This window comes from Telmatherina bonti (genome assembly GCF_933228915.1).
Source record: "Telmatherina bonti genome assembly, chromosome: 12".
Lineage (NCBI taxonomy): Eukaryota > Metazoa > Chordata > Actinopteri > Atheriniformes > Telmatherinidae > Telmatherina > Telmatherina bonti.
The window spans coordinates 6,469,869-6,490,740 of NC_136610.1; the positions used below are offsets into that span (position 1 = coordinate 6,469,869).

A 20,872-nucleotide genomic window follows, 5' to 3' on the forward strand; every position below is an offset into this window, starting at 1 on the left:
ATTCAGCATCAGCCTCATTAAGCATAAAGAATAATACTTCAGAATGATATATTCATATATAACATCAAAGCTCCTCCTGAATGCACAACATGGCGGCTAGAATGACATTCTGTCGTCATGGTTACTGCACAGGACAGGTTAAAAAAAAAAAAAGAAAGATGATAAAAAGGGATCAATATTACAGATATAACGTTTCCAGGCTCATGTTCAAAGTCCAAACTGTGATCATACCTGTCAAACGATGTGATTAGAGGAAGCAGCGTCTGGGACAGGAACCTCCGTTTCTGATTGGTTCGTTAGCTGGGGTTGGTTACAGGTGTGTCACCGACAGGTGTGAAACCAGGCTTTCAGGTTTTATGTAAACATCTGTTTGTTTTCAACATGAATAAACTGCAGCTGACCAGAATGGACCAGCGACCACTACAGCCTGCATGTTATAGAATATCAATACATTTGATGTGGATTCATCCTGATGATGTCAGCGGTCATGTGACCGTCACGTTATCCTCTTGGGAGTTAAGCACAGCCTCGGATGTTCACTTTCGACTGGAGACGGACAGCAGGGTGACCTGAGACTTCGGGCCTGATGATGACAACCCGTCTCTGTTCGAGGTTGATTTCTCTTTGCAGTAGTCATGGCAACACAGAGCACTTTTGGTCCTCTGCCTGAACTCCTTGGACACAAAGTAGAAGATAAAGGGGTCGATGCAGCTGTTGAAGGTGCTGACTGCCAAGCTAATCATGTAAGGGACGTAGGCGTCCTCGCCGTCTCCGTCTGCCCAGCTGTCTGTGTAGGTGACAAGGAGGAGGATGTTACTGGGCAGGAGACACACAATGAAGACGAACAGCACCAGCACCGTCACCACGATGGCATGGACGTAGCGCTTCCCCTCAGCCAGCAGAGTGCGCAACACGGCGATGTGGCAGAACACCACGATGGTAAAGGGAAGGAGGAAGCAGGAGGCAAACAGGGTGGTGAAGTACGGCAGAAAGTAGGTCTCATGCTCCTCCTCGGGGAGGGCATCATGGCAGGTTATGATGTTCAGCTCGTGAAGGAGGTAGGTCTGCTGTGACAGCAGCAGTGGAACCATGGCAACCAGCACCACCACCCACACTGCGACTGTCAGGTAAAGAGACAGCCGCTGGCTGCGCAGAGTCCTGGCCCTGAACGGGTGAACTAAGGCAACGTAGCGGTCCAGAGCCACGAAGGCCAGACACCAGACAGATCCATACATGTTGCCGTAAAACATCGCCATGACGATGCGGCAGAAGGGCTCCCCCAGCTCCCAGTGGTTGCCTCGGATATGATAGACGATACGAAACGGCAGAATCAGCAGCAGGAGGCAGTCCACCACCGTCAGGTTGATGAGCAGGGCGATGGACGGCAACGGTTTGGTCTTGAACACTAGAACCCAGAGAGCCAGCAGGTTGGAGGGAAGACCCACGCAGAAAACCACCAGGTACAGAACCGGCAGGTAGAGGTTGGTAGTCGGAGCCTGGATCTCCTTCAGCTGCTTCTCCTTTAGAGTGGTGGTGTTACAGGTGGTGGTGGTCAGCCTGAAGGTCCGTAGACCTGTAGAGACCATCACACATCAGTCCATAGACCTGTAGAGACCATCACACATCAGTCCGTAGACCTGTAGAGACCATCACACATCAGTCCGTAGACCTGCAGAGACCATCACACATCAGTCCGTAGACCTGCAGAGACCATCACACATCAGTCCGTAGACCTGCAGAGACCATCACACATCAGTCCGTAGACCTGCAGAGACCATCACACATCAGTCCGTAGACCTGTAGAGACCATCACACATCAGTCCGTAGACCTGCAGAGACCATCACACATCAGTCCGTAGACCTGCAGAGACCATCACACATCAGTCCGTAGACCTGTAGAGACCATCACACATCAGTCCGTAGACCTGTAGAGACCATCACACATCAGTCCGTAGACCTGCAGAGACCATCACACATCAGTCCGTAGACCTCAGTCCGTAGACCTGTAGAGACCATCACACATCAGTCTGTAGACCTGCAGAGACCATCACACATCAGTCTGTAGACCTGCAGAGACCATCACACATCAGTCCGTAGACCTGCAGAGACCATCACACATCAGTCTGTAGACCTGCAGAGACCATCACACATCAGTCCGTAGACCTGCAGAGACCATCACACATCAGTCCGTAGACCTGCAGAGCCCATCACACATCAGTCCGTAGACCTGCAGAGACCATCACACATCAGTCCGTAGACCTGCAGAGACCATCACACATCAGTCCGTAGACCTGCAGAGACCATCACACATCAGTCTGTAGACCTGCAGAGACCATCACACATCAGTCCGTAGACCTGCAGAGACCATCACACATCAGTCCGTAGACCTGCAGAGACCATCACACATCAGTCCGTAGACCTGTAGAGACCATCACACATCAGTCCGTAGACCTGCAGAGACCATCACACATCAGTCCGTAGACCTGCAGAGACCATCACACATCAGTCTGTAGACCTGCAGAGACCATCACACATCAGTCCGTAGACCTGTAGAGACCATCACACATCAGTCTGTAGACCTGCAGAGACCATCACACATCAGTCTGTAGACCTGCAGAGACCATCACACATCAGTCCGTAGACCTGTAGAGACCATCACACATCAGTCTGTAGACCTGCAGAGACCATCACACATCAGTCCGTAGACCTGCAGAGACCATCACACATCAGTCTGTAGACCTGCAGAGACCATCACACATCAGTCTGTAGACCTGTAGAGACCATCACACATCAGTCCGTAGACCTGCAGAGACCATCACACATCAGTCCGTAGACCTGTAGAGACCATCACACATCAGTCTGTAGACCTGCAGAGACCATCACACATCAGTCCGTAGACCTGCAGAGACCATCACACATCAGTCTGTAGACCTGTAGAGACCATCACACATCAGTCCGTAGACCTGCAGAGACCATCACACATCAGTCCGTAGACCTGTAGAGACCATCACACATCAGTCCGTAGACCTGTAGAGACCATCACACATCAGTCCGTAGACCTGCAGAGACCATCACACATCAGTCTGTAGACCTGTAGAGACCATCACACATCAGTCCGTAGACCTGCAGAGACCATCACACATCAGTCTGTAGACCTGCAGAGACCATCACACATCAGTCCGTAGACCTGTAGAGACATCACACATCAGTCTGTAGACCTGCAGAGACCATCACACATCAGTCTGTAAACCTGCAGAGACCATCACACATCAGTCCGTAGACCTGTAGAGACCATCACACATCAGTCCGTAGACCTGCAGAGACCATCACACATCAGTCTGTGGACCTGCAGAGACCATCACACATCAGTCTGTAGACCTGCAGAGACCATCACACATCAGTCCGTAGACCTGTAGAGACCATCACACATCAGTCTGTAGACCTGCAGAGACCATCACACATCAGTCCGTAGACCTGTAGAGACCATCACACATCAGTCAGTGGCCTGCAGAGACCATCACACATCAGTCCGTAGACCTGTAGAGACCATCACACATCAGTCCGTAGACCTGCAGAGACCATCACACATCAGTCCGTAGACCTGTAGAGACCATCACACATCAGTCCGTAGACCTGCAGAGACCATCACACATCAGACCGTAGACCTGCAGAGACCATCACACATCAGTCCGTAGACCTGTAGAGACCATCACACATCAGTCCGTAGACCTGTAGAGACCATCACACATCAGTCCGTAGACCTGTAGAGACCATCACACATCAGTCTGTAGACCTGCAGAGACCATCACACATCAGTCCGTAGACCTGTAGAGACCATCACACATCAGTCCGTAGACCTGCAGAGACCATCACACATCAGACCGTAGACCTGCAGAGACCATCACACATCAGTCCGTAGACCTGTAGAGACCATCACACATCAGTCCGTAGACCTGTAGAGACCATCACACATCAGTCCGTAGACCTGTAGAGACCATCACACATCAGTCTGTAGACCTGCAGAGACCATCACACATCAGTCCGTAGACCTGCAGAGACCATCACACATCAGTCCGTAGACCTGTAGAGACCATCACACATCAGTCCGTAGACCTGCAGAGACCATCACACATCAGTCCGTAGACCTGTAGAGACCATCACACATCAGTCCGTAGACCTGCAGAGACCATCACACATCAGTCCGTAGACCTGTAGAGACCATCACACATCAGTCTGTAGACCTGCAGAGACCATCACACATCAGTCTGTAGACCTGCAGAGACCATCACACATCAGTCCGTAGACCTGCAGAGACCATCACACATCAGTCTGTAGACCTGCAGAGACCATCACACATCAGTCTGTAGAGCTGTAGAGACCATCACACATCAGTCCGTAGACCTGCAGAGACCATCACACATCAGTCCGTAGACCTGCAGAGACCATCACACATCAGTCTGTAGACCTGCAGAGACCATCACACATCAGTCCGTAGACCTGTAGAGACCATCACACATCAGTCTGTAGACCTGCAGAGACCATCACACATCAGTCTGTAGACCTGCAGAGACCATCACACATCAGTCTGTAGACCTGTAGAGACCATCACACATCAGTCCGTAGACCTGCAGAGACCATCACACATCAGTCCGTAGACCTGTAGAGACCATCACACATCAGTCTGTAGACCTGCAGAGACCATCACACATCAGTCCGTAGACCTGCAGAGACCATCACACATCAGTCTGTAGACCTGTAGAGACCATCACACATCAGTCCGTAGACCTGCAGAGACCATCACACATCAGTCCGTAGACCTGTAGAGACCATCACACATCAGTCCGTAGACCTGTAGAGACCATCACACATCAGTCCGTAGACCTGTAGAGACCATCACACATCAGTCCGTAGACCTGCAGAGACCATCACACATCAGTCCGTAGACCTGTAGAGACCATCACACATCAGTCCGTAGACCTGCAGAGACCATCACACATCAGTCTGTAGACCTGCAGAGACCATCACACATCAGTCCGTAGACCTGTAGAGACCATCACACATCAGTCCGTAGACCTGCAGAGACCATCACACATCAGTCCGTAGACCTGTAGAGACCATCACACATCAGTCTGTAGACCTGCAGAGACCATCACACATCAGTCCGTAGACCTGTAGAGACCATCACACATCAGTCTGTAGACCTGCAGAGACCATCACACATCAGTCTGTAGACCTGCAGAGACCATCACACATCAGTCCGTAGACCTGTAGAGACCATCACACATCAGTCTGTAGACCTGCAGAGACCATCACACATCAGTCTGTAGACCTGCAGAGACCATCACACATCAGTCTGTAGACCTGTAGAGACCATCACACATCAGTCCGTAGACCTGCAGAGACCATCACACATCAGTCCGTAGACCTGTAGAGACCATCACACATCAGTCCGTAGACCTGCAGAGACCATCACACATCAGTCTGTAGACCTGCAGAGACCATCACACATCAGTCTGTAGACCTGCAGAGACCATCACACATCAGTCCGTAGACCTGTAGAGACCATCACACATCAGTCTGTAGACCTGCAGAGACCATCACACATCAGTCCGTAGACCTGTAGAGACCATCACACATCAGTCTGTAGGCCTGCAGAGACCATCACACATCAGTCCGTAGACCTGTAGAGACCATCACACATCAGTCCGTAGACCTGCAGAGACCATCACACATCAGTCCGTAGACCTGTAGAGACCATCACACATCAGTCCGTAGACCTGCAGAGACCATCACACATCAGTCCGTAGACCTGCAGAGACCATCACACATCAGTCCGTAGACCTGTAGAGACCATCACACATCAGTCCGTAGACCTGTAGAGACCATCACACATCAGTCCGTAGACCTGTAGAGACCATCACACATCAGTCCGTAGACCTGTAGAGCCCATCACACATCAGTCTGTAGACCTGCAGAGACCATCACACATCAGTCCGTAGACCTGCAGAGACCATCACACATCAGTCCGTAGACCTGCAGAGACCATCACACATCAGTCCGTAGACCTGTAGAGACCATCACACATCAGTCCGTAGACCTGTAGAGACCATCACACATCAGTCCGTAGACCTGTAGAGACCATCACACATCAGTCCGTAGACCTGCAGAGACCATCACACATCAGTCCGTAGACCTGTAGAGACCATCACACATCAGTCTGTAGACCTGCAGAGACCATCACACATCAGTCTGTAGACCTGCAGAGACCATCACACATCAGTCCGTAGACCTGTAGAGACCATCACACATCAGTCTGTAGGCCTGCAGAGACCATCACACATCAGTCCGTAGACCTGTAGAGACCATCACACATCAGTCCGTAGACCTGCAGAGACCATCACACATCAGTCCGTAGACCTGCAGAGACCATCACACATCAGTCCGTAGACCTGCAGAGACCATCACACATCAGTCCGTAGACCTGTAGAGACCATCACACATCAGTCCGTAGACCTGTAGAGACCATCACACATCAGTCCGTAGACCTGTAGAGACCATCACACATCAGTCCGTAGACCTGTAGAGCCCATCACACATCAGTCCGTAGACCTGCAGAGACCATCACACATCAGTCCGTAGACCTGCAGAGACCATCACACATCAGTCCGTAGACCTGCAGAGACCATCACACATCAGTCCGTAGACCTGTAGAGACCATCACACATCAGTCCGTAGACCTGTAGAGACCATCACACATCAGTCCGTAGACCTGTAGAGACCATCACACATCAGTCTGTAGACCTGCAGAGACCATCACACATCAGTCCGTAGACCTGTAGAGACCATCACACATCAGTCTGTAGACCTGCAGAGACCATCACACATCAGTCTGTAGACCTGCAGAGACCATCACACATCAGTCCGTAGACCTGTAGAGACCATCACACATCAGTCTGTAGACCTGCAGAGACCATCACACATCAGTCTGTAGACCTGCAGAGACCATCACACATCAGTCTGTAGACCTGCAGAGACCATCACACATCAGTCTGTAGACCTGCAGAGACCATCACACATCAGTCCGTAGACCTGCAGAGACCATCACACATCAGTCCGTAGACCTGTAGAGACCATCACACATCAGTCCGTAGACCTGCAGAGACCATCACACATCAGTCCGTAGACCTGCAGAGACCATCACACATCAGTCCGTAGACCTGTAGAGACCATCACACATCAGTCCGTAGACCTGTAGAGACCATCACACATCAGTCCGTAGACCTGTAGAGACCATCACACATCAGTCCGTAGACCTGTAGAGCCCATCACACATCAGTCTGTAGACCTGCAGAGACCATCACACATCAGTCCGTAGACCTGCAGAGACCATCACACATCAGTCCGTAGACCTGCAGAGACCATCACACATCAGTCCGTAGACCTGTAGAGACCATCACACATCAGTCCGTAGACCTGTAGAGACCATCACACATCAGTCCGTAGACCTGTAGAGACCATCACACATCAGTCTGTAGACCTGCAGAGACCATCACACATCAGTCCGTAGACCTGTAGAGACCATCACACATCAGTCTGTAGACCTGCAGAGACCATCACACATCAGTCTGTAGACCTGCAGAGACCATCACACATCAGTCCGTAGACCTGTAGAGACCATCACACATCAGTCTGTAGACCTGCAGAGACCATCACACATCAGTCTGTAGACCTGCAGAGACCATCACACATCAGTCTGTAGACCTGCAGAGACCATCACACATCAGTCTGTAGACCTGCAGAGACCATCACACATCAGTCCGTAGACCTGTAGAGACCATCACACATCAGTCCGTAGACCTGTAGAGACCATCACACATGAGTCCGTAGACCTGCAGAGACCATCACACATGAGTCCGTAGACCTGTAGAGACCATCACACATCAGCTCCATTACTATTTTGGAGTTCTGATCTTTCGCTTTTTTCCAGTATTGTCTCACTGTGATTGGTCATGTTGATCATCTCAAGTTGGAAGTTATGGTTTTTAACACCTGACTCACCAGCAGGTGAGTCCGTTTCCTGGTCTATGGACCGTCCTCATGATGTCTACTCAACCAAAAACTGAGCTGACCACAAGTGCAGATGGTTTACTGTGGTCTGAACGACTTCTCACCAGCAAACTGTGCCCTCAGTCCTTCTGCTGACAGCCGAACTTCCCGTTTAATTATCAGTGACGAGCTGGGCTTCCTGTATTAAGAACTGTTTCCTTTTTGTAACAAGTGTGGGTTTTTGGGATTAAGGTGGCAAGGCAAGTGTATTTTTATCGCACACATCATGTACGAAACTATTCAAAGTGCTTTACATGAAAACATAACAAGCAGTTAAAATGTGAAAGTTTTTAACATGATCTAAAGCAGCAGAGTTTCAGCAGATCTGAACCCAACCTCCATGTTTGGTTCTGACTCTGGAACAGGACGTAGACCTGACCCTGATGACCTGAGGGATCTGATTGGTCCATAACAAACCAGACGATCCTGAATGGATTTTGGTCTGAAACCATTCAGAGCTTCTAACAGCAGGATTTAGAAACCAGTTCTTTGACAGACAGGAAACCAGTATGATGATCTGAGGACTGGATTCATACGATCCCCTTCCTGGTCTTAGTGGGGACTGGATCAGCAGCGTTCTGGACTACCTGCGGGGCTCTGATGGACTTTAGGGAGACCTGTAAGGACAGCGTTACAGTAGTCTAGTCTACTAAGATAAAAGCAGAAATCCTGCTGAGCCATCAGTCCTTTAATCCTCCAGATGTTCTTTCAGAGATAAAAGGCGACTCCACATCTGTCTTAATGTGATCCTGAAGTCCAGGTCTGAGTCCAGGACTAGACCAAGATTTCTGGCTTTGTCATTTGGAGCTGATTGTGACTTTTAATCTTTCTTCTTTTTCTCCGAAGACAATTATTTCAGTTTTATTAACTGAAGGAAGTTCTGGCACATCTAGTCTTTAATCTGATCGATGCATTTGATCAGAGTTTGGATCAGACTACGGTCTCCTGGTGAGATGGTTGTATAGATATGTGCATCATCAACGTAACTGTGGTAACATATATTTGTTGAATTTCATAACTTGAGCGAGTGGGAGCCTGTAGATCTTCAACATCAGGGGCCCAACAATGGAGACATGGGAAACGCCACAGGTCATTGTAGTTCACTCAGATTTATTACCTATAGGCACAAAGTAGTCCCTGCCTTTAAATAAGACTTAAAATACTTATTTGCAGTGCCATCGACTCCTACCTAGTTTTGTTTCGCTGGTCTTGTAAGACGTTTTGGTTGACTGTGTCAAACAGAGTAACAGTTCTGATCCAGTAACAGAGTTCTGAACCAGATGAGGGATGTTCCTTCCTCTTGTCTGTTGTAACTCGGTGTCTCATGTGGTTTTAAAGTGACGTCATTGTAATTACCAACCAATTGGGGGATTATAAGCTGCCGTTTTGCAGCGCTTCAGTATCTGGACCAGAAAATCAGGGTCAAACAGCTGCTCCAGATCCTCAACTGTGGCGACCTTGATGCTAAACTCACCATTTTATCCTGAGAGGCTGTTTAAACTGGTGATGCAGCTTTTCCAGTCCTTACAGACTAGAGGTGTGTTGGAAAGATCGATTCAGCAATTCTAAACCAATTTTCATGTTACTTTCAAAACATTGATCCGTAAGTCCAAAGAAATGTTTCCCCGGTGAACTTTAACCTTTTTGCTGCGTCACTGAATTCACTCATACGCGTGTGGAGACTTTAAAACAGTGACCATGGCGTCAGGCACTAGCGCTGTTAGCCAAGCCCCGGCTTTGAAAACACCCGAAACGTTTAAGACTGATATCTGGAAACATTTTGGATTCCGAAAAGACAAACAGAAAGACAAACTCTACAAAAGCAAAGCGATTTGCAGGACATGCCAAACGGAGGTGAAGCTTTCTGGAAATACAACAAACCTGAGTAACCGCATGTTGAGACATGATCTTGTGTCTAAGTCGTCCACCGGGCCGCAACAGATGAAACTGAAGCAAACTTTACAATTATCCGGCCAATTCTGCACATTTTCTCAAAATGACTGAGGCGATTGCAGGCTTCATTTTTAGGGATATGTATTCTGTCGTTGAAAACGAAGGTTTCAGGTGGATAATGAAAGTAGTGGAACGGCACCACGTTATGGTGCCTTACAAACGTCTGTCTGAAGAAGTCATTCCAAACATGGACCAGTCGGTCAAAGAAAATGTGAAAATAAACTTCAATCAGCAGAGAGGGTGGGAATTACATGTGATACCTAGACATCCGTGTCTACAGAGTCTTACACGAGTGTGATAACACACTCCACCGCTGCCCTGGTTTGATAATTCTGCCCCACATCATGCTTGTGAAGGCAACATTCTGGGAAGGGGACTGCTCATGTGTTGGTCTTTCACATAAAATTCCAATAAACTATATTTATGTTTGTGGCGTGTAATGTGTCAAAATGATGAAAAGTTCAAGGGGTATGAATACTTTTGAAAGCCACTGTACATAACTGGAAGGACTGACAACTTATTTCATGTTATTAATATTTTTCTTGCTGGACTCCACTGTCCTTCAGTAAAACCATATTTTTTATGTCTCTGTCCAAATTTATTTATAAAGCTCATCCAAAACAACTATGGTTGAACGTAAAATGGTATACCACAGCAGTAAAGCGATGGTGCGGTACACTTCACGTACCAACATGGACAGTAATAGACAAAGAAATGAGGAAGAACATGAGCAGGATGTGGTCTCCACTTGTTAAGATAGGTCTATTTTAAAACAACGTGAACCAAAGACATCAGAAAACCTTTTCTGTCTAAAGAAACTGGAGAATTAAGCCTTCAGCATCTGTTTGATCGCTGAATTTGTTTGTAAGTCATTTAAAAGGATCATATTTAAAAAGGTTGGTGCAACAAGCGTGTTGACAACAAAGTGATGTTGCTGTTTCGGTCAGAATGGGTTAAAATGAAAGCGGTAATGTTTCATACCCAGAGCAGGAGCTGGTTCCTGACAATGGAAAACTGCTCAGTTCTGGACCCAGGTTGGAGTTGAAATCCAACCAGTTACAGGAAGCAAGGTGGAGAGGATAAGAGGAAAGATATCACCGCTTTCAGTTCTCTGGACAGTTTTCTGTTTGCTCAAAGATTCCCAGTCTGATCTGGTTCAACGCAGTAGTCCAGCCTAGATATGATCAATCCATGGACCAGTTTTTAAGTGTTCCTTTGGGGCAAGTCATCTTCATGTTGGTAACATTAAATAAAAGAAGACATTTTTTAAACCTGACTGGGGGAAATGTAAGGCATTTTTGGTGAATAAAATCCAGTTGATGTTCCTGACTAGCCCTGGACGCCAAGATTTCATCATCCAGAATAATTACATGGTTAAATGGGGAATCTATGAGATTTTAAAGGCCAGGAACAAAAAGTTTTGAAGGTAGGGACTCACTGGCTCCAAAGCAAAGCCATAGTTTCAGGAACTGACTAGTTACTCCGGGAACTATACAAAAACTAAAAGGGTTTGTCATCAGCATATGAAAGGATAGGATGTGATGTTTCCTGAAGATAACAGCCAAAAGAAGCAGATTACACTGTAGGAAACCAGAACCAAGACATGCAGAAGACTTGTTTCTATGAAGAAACTGAGCTCTATGAGACCCAAATGTCTCCGCTCATCCTGCTTCTATCCATGTTCTGTCTTGTCTGATTCATCCAACGCCATCGTCTGGTTCAGACCTCGGTTTTCTCTCACAGTGAAACCTCCACAGATAGTTCAGAACCCGGCAGAGTCAGTCTAGCAAAAAGGTCACGGGACCCTCTGCTCCTTATGAACCTCTACCAGCTGTCCATGGCTGCCTGAATCAAATTCAGAAAGACTTCTGGATCTCCTTAAACTCAGTCCTTTAAGACCACTGAGATCCTCTCAGGAATGCTGTCTGCTTCTGTCAGACACTGGACTTCTGGACCAGATCTATCTAGACTCCGTACACAGATTTAATACTGATGACAGAAGACTGAAACAAATATCTGAAGAGAACAGAAGCTGCATCTGGTCTGACATGAGAAACAATATCAGATATCAATACATAAAATGATCGGAGAGGGTGATGAGGGACTTGTTGAAGTATAAAATATTACTGGAACCGGGTGCTGGAATCACATTCAAAATGAGTAAATATTTGCAAAAATCAAACAAAAAAAAACCTGAAGCTTATCAGTTTGAGCACTAAATATCTTTCGAGTGAATTCAATTTAATTGATAATAAAAAAAAAAGAATGTGCAAATCACTGTATTCTGATTATATCTATGTTTTACACCAGATGTGCCCAAGTTCAGTCCTCGAGATCTATTTTATTGCAACTTTTAGATGCAATTCTTGTCCAAGACACCTGAATCAAGTAAATGTCCCAGGCCTCTGCAGAGCTGGACGATGTACAGAAGAGGGAGTTCAGACATTTTAATCAGGTGTGTTGAGAAGGATTACATCTTAAAGTTGCAGGATGGTAGATCTGGAGGACCGAACTAGGGCACTTCTGTTTTACCCGATGCCTCAACTTCATTGGTATTAGGGTTGTAAATGTATTAAACACAAACTAAGCTCAATATTACAAATAAAGGATAAAAGCAAGCTGGTAAGTTGGTAACTGCTGACATAAGCAATAAAAGATTTAGTCTACCACATGTGCACTGGCCAAAGGAACACTAATTATTACTGTTTACTTACTAACTACCTAATTTTACTTTTTCTAAACATATCAGTTATCAAGCATTTCTACATACATAGAGGTTGAGCATCATATGTGCACTGCAGGCCGACTTGTGCTCAACTGAAGCCACATGTTAAGTGAACCGGAAAAAGAAAACTACCTACAATGTCCAAAAGGGCAGGAGAGAGGGAAAAGAGAAGGAACCACAGGTGGAAATTAGAAGCTTTACTGAAGCCCGGCACCAGGCATGCTTTGCCTCGAGCTCAGTGGATTGCTGAATGTCCCTGTCAAATAAAAATGAAAACAATGTCTTATCAAATAAAACAGAAGCAAAGATTAAAGCGTAAAACAGACACCAGAACGTTGTTATTCCATACATGACTGGAAAAGCAGCATTCCAGTGTTGTTTATGCAGTCCAGGGAGCGTTCAGACCTCTACGTGGGAGAAGCTTAATGAACGTATGGCTCAACAGAGAAGAGCAGCTCCTCATGTCAAGATTCAGCAATAATCCCTCTTCATCGTAGGGACGGCAGTGACGTGCAAAGATGGACAGGAAACGTCCATCTGTCGTCTGAGAGGGGAGTGAAAAAGCTGCATGGTAAACACAGAAATTTTGTCTACAGAGCAGCTTCCTTCCCAGGCACTTTCCAAATCACTCACACCAGAGTCATTCGTGTGTGTTTAAGCTCCACCCTTTGGGGTCAGATCCATAAGACTGGTACCCCAACAGAGGGGACCCATAAAGGACAAGTTGGACCAGACATTCTGGTACCAAGTTTCTGCCTGTGGAAACCCCAAAATATACCATACCGACCAGGACCCATTGGTAGAAACAAGGACTCCACCTACAGAGAGCACAGGGGGTCACTGAGATTCATACTACTGTCCAGAGCCAGTATGAATAAAGGCCACGTCTGTCCAGAGACAAGTTGAGATGTACTCACTTATGTTTTTTAGTATTTGGGTGTTTCTTTCTCATGGAAGCAGTGTTTGGGAGCCTGGAAACCATTTGCACCATTTCATTAGTGTAACATATCTGAGAAATGCCAAAGTGCCGAAGATTCATCCTTATTTTCCAGAAACAAAACGTAAAGCTAGATGTTGATGATACCTTAAGGTTTTATCAAATTTAGTCAGAATGCATCGTTTATGACGATGATGAATCAACAAGAGAGACTTCAAGTACAATAAAAACAGAAGAAAGTATGATGGAGCATATCTGCCCCTGCTTGACCAGGTAACGACCAGGGAATAGTAATCATCAATCAATCAATAATCAACAATTAATAATGAAGAGACCACAGTGTCACAGTATCAAACAGTATCATCTCACTGAAAACTCAGCTCACATGAAGTAGTAGAGATTCCTGGTTTAAAATGATTCAACCCAGCAGAAGAATGGGCAATACTACAGACACCGACACAGTTTAACTATAGTAAACTACAATACAGCCACTAATGATGATGCAATACTTAGTATGTTTCAGAGGAAGTATGTCACAGAGGAAAGCATGGACCATAGACTGTATATAAAAAGATGGGCGGAGCCTCTGTGACGTCATCCATAGGTTTCTGAAGAGCTGAATTGAACCTCGGTGGGCAGTCAACAAGAGTTGTTAAACAATATATGGAGGATTTTGGTCTTTGTGATGTCTGGCGCTCACAACACCTCACTGCTAGAGAGTACACTTACTTTTCATCGGTCCACCACTCATATCCCAGAATAGACTACTTCCTCACTAACAGCTCTATGATGAACAATATCTCAGAAACTAAAATTCATTCCATCACTATCAGTGATCACGCACCAGTATCATTTACCCTAATTAATAAGAAAACCATCTTATAGCAAATGGAGATTTAATACATCATTACTTAAAGATCCTGATTTTATCAGTTACTTCAAACGGGAGTGGTCTTTGTATATAGAAAACAATGACATACCAGGAACATCAGCATGTGTTCTTTGGGAGGCAGGAAAAGCAGTAATGAAAGGGAAAATAATTTAGTTTTCATCACATAAGAAAAAGAAGGAGAGTTCAAAAACATCTGAACTAGAGCTTAAAATAAAATCACTAGAAGATTTACAAGGCTTCTCCAGAAGAGCAAGTGCTGAATCACATAAGGAAGGCTAAACTAGAGCTGAATGAAATAATTAACCAAAAAACCCCTGTAGACGGGGAGCGCGGCTGGTGCACTGGGGTGTGACCTGGCTGCCGCTAGGTGGCGGTCTGGGGATTCTGGCGTGGTGTGGGTTTTGCCCTCTGCCTGCAGGGGCGGGAGGCTGCTCTCGGGCTCTTGGGGCCCTGGGGCCTACGTTCTGTCTGCCCTGGCCCGGCGGGGTCGGCCCTTGGCCTGCTGGGGCCTGTTCCCCCTGACTGCGGGGGACTCTGGTTCGGGCACCTCCTTCACCACCTCCTGGGCGGATGCATGGCTGGCTCCGGAGTGGGGTGGTTGGGGTCTGTGCTTGGAAGTGACTGCCGGTTACCCGGGTCTCTGGGTTCTCCTGGCCTGCCTCTAGCCGTGGGTGGGTGGGGTCACATTGGCATGATCACTCTTCTTTGAACACGTTCCACTCTGAATGTTCTGCATGTGTCACAGTCACTGAGTCATCCAGCAAGTTTGTTCATTAGCAGCAGGTAGCTCTCTTTCTGTCTTTTTTTTTATTTACCTTGCTAGTTTCTGGTCCTCCTGACAGTCAGTGGTTTTGTTCTCCACAGGGACCATGAATCTAGAGTTGGCTTGTGTGGGTGTGTATATATATATATATATATTTATATGTATATATGTGAATGTATGTGTATGTGTGTGTGTGTACATACACACACACACACACACACACACACACACATATATGTATATATATGTGTGTGTATGTGTGTGTGTGCACGTGTGTCTATAGGTGGGTATGTATGTGCATATACGTGTATGCATTTATCTCTTTCTCTTGTTTTCTGTTTTCTTTTCTGTTCTCTTTCTGCCCCTTTTCTATCCTTTCCGGTCCAGCAGCATAAACTCTGTAATACAAACTATTATCCAAAACAAATAGAAAAATAAAATAAGAATCCAGAAATACAAGGGGATCATTACATCTATAAAAGTTCCCCTTGGCAAAATAAATTTGCTCAGCAGAACACAGCATTCAGAACATCAGTCTGCTTGCTTAAATGCTGGACAGGACAAAAAAAAAAAAAAAAAGAAGCTCGGTGGGTGGTTCCTAGCATCGCCATTTTGGCAGAGGCATGTGTGTCGTCTCACCTGGAAAATACATAAACGGGTAAAGAGGTGGGGCTGAGAGAGGAGCCGTGAGCGTCATGGTGGATGATTGACATCGAGTAAACACCGAGCGTTCTGTAGCTAAGAGCTAACCGAGCTAACCCGGAGCTAACAGGAGCTAACCAGCTAATGGAGGTAATTGGGCTAAAGCTAAGTCACGTTGTTAACTGGCTGAAAACCACGGTTGTTCTACATTCTTCTGACTTGAAGCAGGAGATCAGGTACCTGTCAATCAAAAGCACACGCCCCTAAATATGCCGAATTTCGAGGTTGAATTACTTTTTAAAGGGCAAGTTAGAAAAAAATTACTCTCCCCACAGTTATCATGAAGGTAAACCTGACCTATTAAACCAAAAACGGATTTTTGTACCAGGCTGTAAACATGTTTACTTCTGCTGTAAACATGTTTATTTCTGTTGTGAAGTTGGTCTTTTTAACATTGGAATCTATGGGGATTCTCTCTGTTTTGCAGCCCCTATTGGATGAAGGGGGAACTGCAGTTTTATGCACTTCTGCATAGGCTTCACTTTTAACCTTCCAAGCCCATGGCTTGGAACCAATACAGAAGATAGGCTTCGGCAACCAAGTGAGACCCATCTGATTATTTCAGCTTTGCACATGACGGGGCAGGGATTAGCTGGGACACCCCTGAACTTACATCTGACCCTTCGCTAAGTCCCGCCCTGCAATCACTGACCAATCATACGTTAGCAACAATAACTAAGAGAGAAGGGTCTGGTGAGCTTTCTCTTCCAAAATGCCAAAGTGGTGCGTGTACTTGGGTTAGGGTGACGTATTTTACCTTCCCAAAACACAAAACACGGTAGGACAGATGCCAAATATGGATAAATCTATGTGGAAGACCTGACTCGCAGCTGAATCCATCAAATATAACAAAAACTATGGTGATTGTTCCCAGGTAAGACGCTAACGCCAACTGGCACACAGTTGTTAGCTACAAGGCTAGCAGAATAGTAATTAAATGTTACTAGTGCTTTAACATTGAGATTGCTAGTTGTGTACTGCTTGAGGCTAAACAAATAACCAGATAAACATTAGTAAATAACGCATGTTGCCAACCATGTGGCATTGGGTTAAAACAATGCAGATACCAACATCTATAAGGAGTCGTAAAATAAAATTAGCTAAAAATAAGACAATATATTGATGTGTTCTTCATCAACATAAACTTTAAGTTTATGTATTTACTTTTCAGTGTTATTTTTAATGTCCATGCAATGAGGCTTAAAGTTCATAAAAGTGTTACCATGGCACTTTGAATTTGGCAAATGTGGATTTGATTTAGAACTTCCTGTTTGTTTTGTTTTGTTTTGGTTTTTTTTTGTCATTTCTGTGCAATAAAACTATTAACCTATAGATCAATTTATAGAGCTGCATGTAAGTATTACCCATGTTTTTGTCCCATATTTGCAAAACAAACTGACAGCAAGTCAATAAGGGAGTACCACCACTTAAAGCACTGATTATGAGGGGGGGGGGCGGTGCCCCCAGTAGAGCTCTACGTCTAGCAATGCACCTGTTTCATGTCATATTTTACAAATAGAAATGCCTGAGAGTAAACCAGTTACGTTGTTTGTTTATTTCTAGTTTATTTTCTTATTCTTCCTGATGAGAGACGTTTGTGTAGACATTACTGTTTGACCGGATAGTTGGGGTAGTTTATGTTGGGTATATTTGGAGTTTGTTTTTATTTAGTTTTTCTTTTACTATGTGAGAGACATTGAAAATGAAATAAAAGAGAATTGGACATATTCTACTCAATCGTTTTAAATGTGTGTAAAATACATATTTTTTTACATGTTTGACATTTTACATTTAAATTTTTTTTTATATTTTACATCTACAGACATGTACAAAGTTGTGTTTGTATTTACTTTCTCATCACAATGTATGCATGTATGCTCCATCATATACTTTGTTTGCATGTTCCGGGTGGGGTTGGATGACTCACTAATGATTACATGATTAGTTTACAAACACACCATGAAGATACCAGAAAACAGCTTTTAACCCACGTCCACGGTGAAAAGGTAATAATATCATTTTACACATTTCTGTGTGATTATTTAAACGTAAAGGATCCCAGAGTGAATAAAAACCGTGAAGCAGACACATTTCTCACAGGAAGAGGAGCCGACTTACGGGTGGACATGATGGGACATTCATCTGGAGGACGGGACGACGGAGAGACGCTGCAGACGGAGGCCATGGAGAGGAAGACCAGAGCACCAACAAGCAGCCTCATTCTTCTTCTTCTTCTGGAGTTTTTCTCCTTCTGAATTTATCTTCATCAGCCTCTTTCTCGTCCTTCTGCAGCCGAGATGTCTGGCTCCGATCTGAGTTCAACAGCCCGATCCGCCCCTCATCCCCACCCCCACCGCACAGGGCATGTGTGTGTGTGTGTGTGTGTGTGTGTGTATGTGTGTGTGTGTGTGTGTGTATGTGTGTGTGTGTGTGTGTGTGTGTGTGTGCCTCTATGAGGACCACTCTCATGTTTCACTTTAACTGACTTAGTTCTGTTGGTTTTAAATTCAACACATCAACGTGCTGCAACAAGAAGGCTGAACATGTGTGAGATAGTGGTGGTGGGCGTTTCCTGCTGTTATTGATAAACAGGAAACGGTTCCGCCCATAGACCAGACACCAGACCAGAGACCAGGCCAGAGACCAGACACTAGACCAGACACCAGAGACCAGACCAGAGACCAGGCCAGATTCCAGATCAGGGACCAGATCAGAGACCAGACCAGAGACCAGGCCAGAGACCAGACCAGACCAGAGACCAGAGACCAGACACCAGACCAGAGACCAGGCCACAGGCCAGACACCAGACCAGAGACCAGGCCATAGGCCAGACACCAGACCAGAGACCAGGCCAGAGACCAGACACTAGACCAGACACCAGAGACCAGACCAGAGACCAGGCCAGATTCCAGATCAGGGACCAGATCAGAGACCAGACCAGAGTCCAGGCCAGAGACCAGACCAGACCAGAGACCAGAGACCAGACACCAGACCAGAGACCAGGCCATAGGCCAGACACCAGACCAGAGACCAGGCCATAGGCCAGACACCAGACCAGAGACCAGGCCAGAGACCAGACACTAGACCAGACACCAGAGACCAGACCAGAGACCAGGCCAGATTCCAGATCAGGGACCAGATCAGAGACCAGACCAGAGTCCAGGCCAGAGACCAGACCAGACCAGAGACCAGACACCAGGCCATAGGCCAGACACCAGACCAGAGACCAGGCCATAGGCCAGACACCAGACCAGAGACCAGGCCAGAGACCAGACACCAGACCAGAGACCAGGCCATAGGCCAGACACCAGACCAGAGACCAGGCCAGAGACCAGACACCAGACCAGAGACCAGGCCAGAGACCAGACCAGGCCAGAGACCAGACACCAGACCAGAGACCAGACCAGAGACCAAACCAGAGACCAGACCAGATTCCAGATCAGGGACCAGATCAGAGACCAGACCAGAGTCCAGGCCAGAGACCAGACCAGACCAGACACCAGACCAGAGACCAGGCCAGATTCCAGATCAGGGACCAGATCAGAGACCAGACCAGAGTCCAGGCCAGAGACCAGACCAGACCAGAGACCAGACACCAGACCAGAGACCAGGCCAGAGACCAGACACCAGACCAGAGACCAGACCAGAGTCCAGACCAAAGTCCAGACCAGAAACCAGACCATAGACCAGACCAGAGTCCAGACCAGAGTCCAGACCAGAGTCCAGACCAGAGTCCAGACCAGAGTTCAGACCAGAGTCCAGACCAGAGTCCAGACCAGAAACCAGACCATAGACCAGACCATAGACCAGACCAGAGTTCAGACCAGAGTCCAGACCAGAGTTTAGATCAGGGACCAAACCAGAGACCAGACCAGATTCCAGATCAGGGACCAGATCAGAGACCAGACCAGAGTCCAGGCCAGAGACCAGACCAGACCAGAGACCAGACCAGAGACCAAACCAGAGTCCAGGCAAAGAGACTAGATCAGAGTCCAGATCAGGGACCAGATCAGGGTTCAGAGCAGAGAGTTTCACCACATGATGCCATGTTTTTATCTGGATTAAAGCTGGGGTAGGTATGTTGGAGAGCTAGCAGGATGTGAAAGGAACACCCTGTTTTGGCCCCTCCCCCTTATATGCCCCCTCCCCCTGTTTTGGCTCCTCCCCCTTTGGTTTTGCTCCTTACGTGACAGGTTATGTTTTTACAGGCGTTTATCTGTCTGTGTTCAAGATAACTCAAAAAGTTATCGACAGATATTAATTCAATTTTCAGGACTTGTTGGAAATGAGAAAAAAAGAACTCATTCAGTTTTGATGGTGATCCGGATCACCTTTAGGATCTAGGAACTTTTTAAAGGCCTAGGCAGAGGTTTGCTTGTTAATTTGCAGCTTTTTCCACCTGATTGGTCAGAGTTTTTACAGATTTACAGTAAACAATATTTCTTATTGTTCATGATTACAGAATGTACAGACTACTATCAGGACGAGGAACCACTTCACCCAGAGGAACATGTCTCTTAGCAGGATCACCTACTGCAGCTTTAAACAGTTTCTTTTCTCATGTGTCTCAGTTAAACCTGCACTGCAACCTCTAAATGATCTTACTTTTAATTAATTTAATTTAATCTGTTATTTTATTGTGGTTTTACAGTGTGTTGCTGCTTTTTGGGGTAAGTGGGACTCTTTGCTGGGTTAATAAGATTCTTTCCACAGAGCTCCATTCAAAGAAAAGGGCTTGGAGAAGCTGGTTCTGAGCTCACTTTATTGTTATAGTGGGTTTTAAATTAATGCAGG

General features: G+C 46.2%; 1 protein-coding gene across 1 annotated transcript; it reads right to left on the reverse strand.

Moving 5' to 3' along the window:
* Positions 1 to 258: 258 nt before the first annotated feature.
* LOC306763562 (proteinase-activated receptor 4) lies at positions 259 to 18,253 on the reverse strand. The gene is made up of 2 exons (XM_079250400.1): positions 18,197 to 18,253; positions 259 to 1,573 (listed from the first exon to the last, which is right to left on the reverse strand). Exons 1-2 carry the CDS (start codon positions 18,204 to 18,206, stop codon positions 537 to 539), a joined length of 1,047 nt encoding a protein of 348 aa, XP_079106526.1. The 5' UTR covers positions 18,207 to 18,253; the 3' UTR covers positions 259 to 536.
* Between the last annotated feature and the right edge of the window lie 2,619 nt (positions 18,254 to 20,872).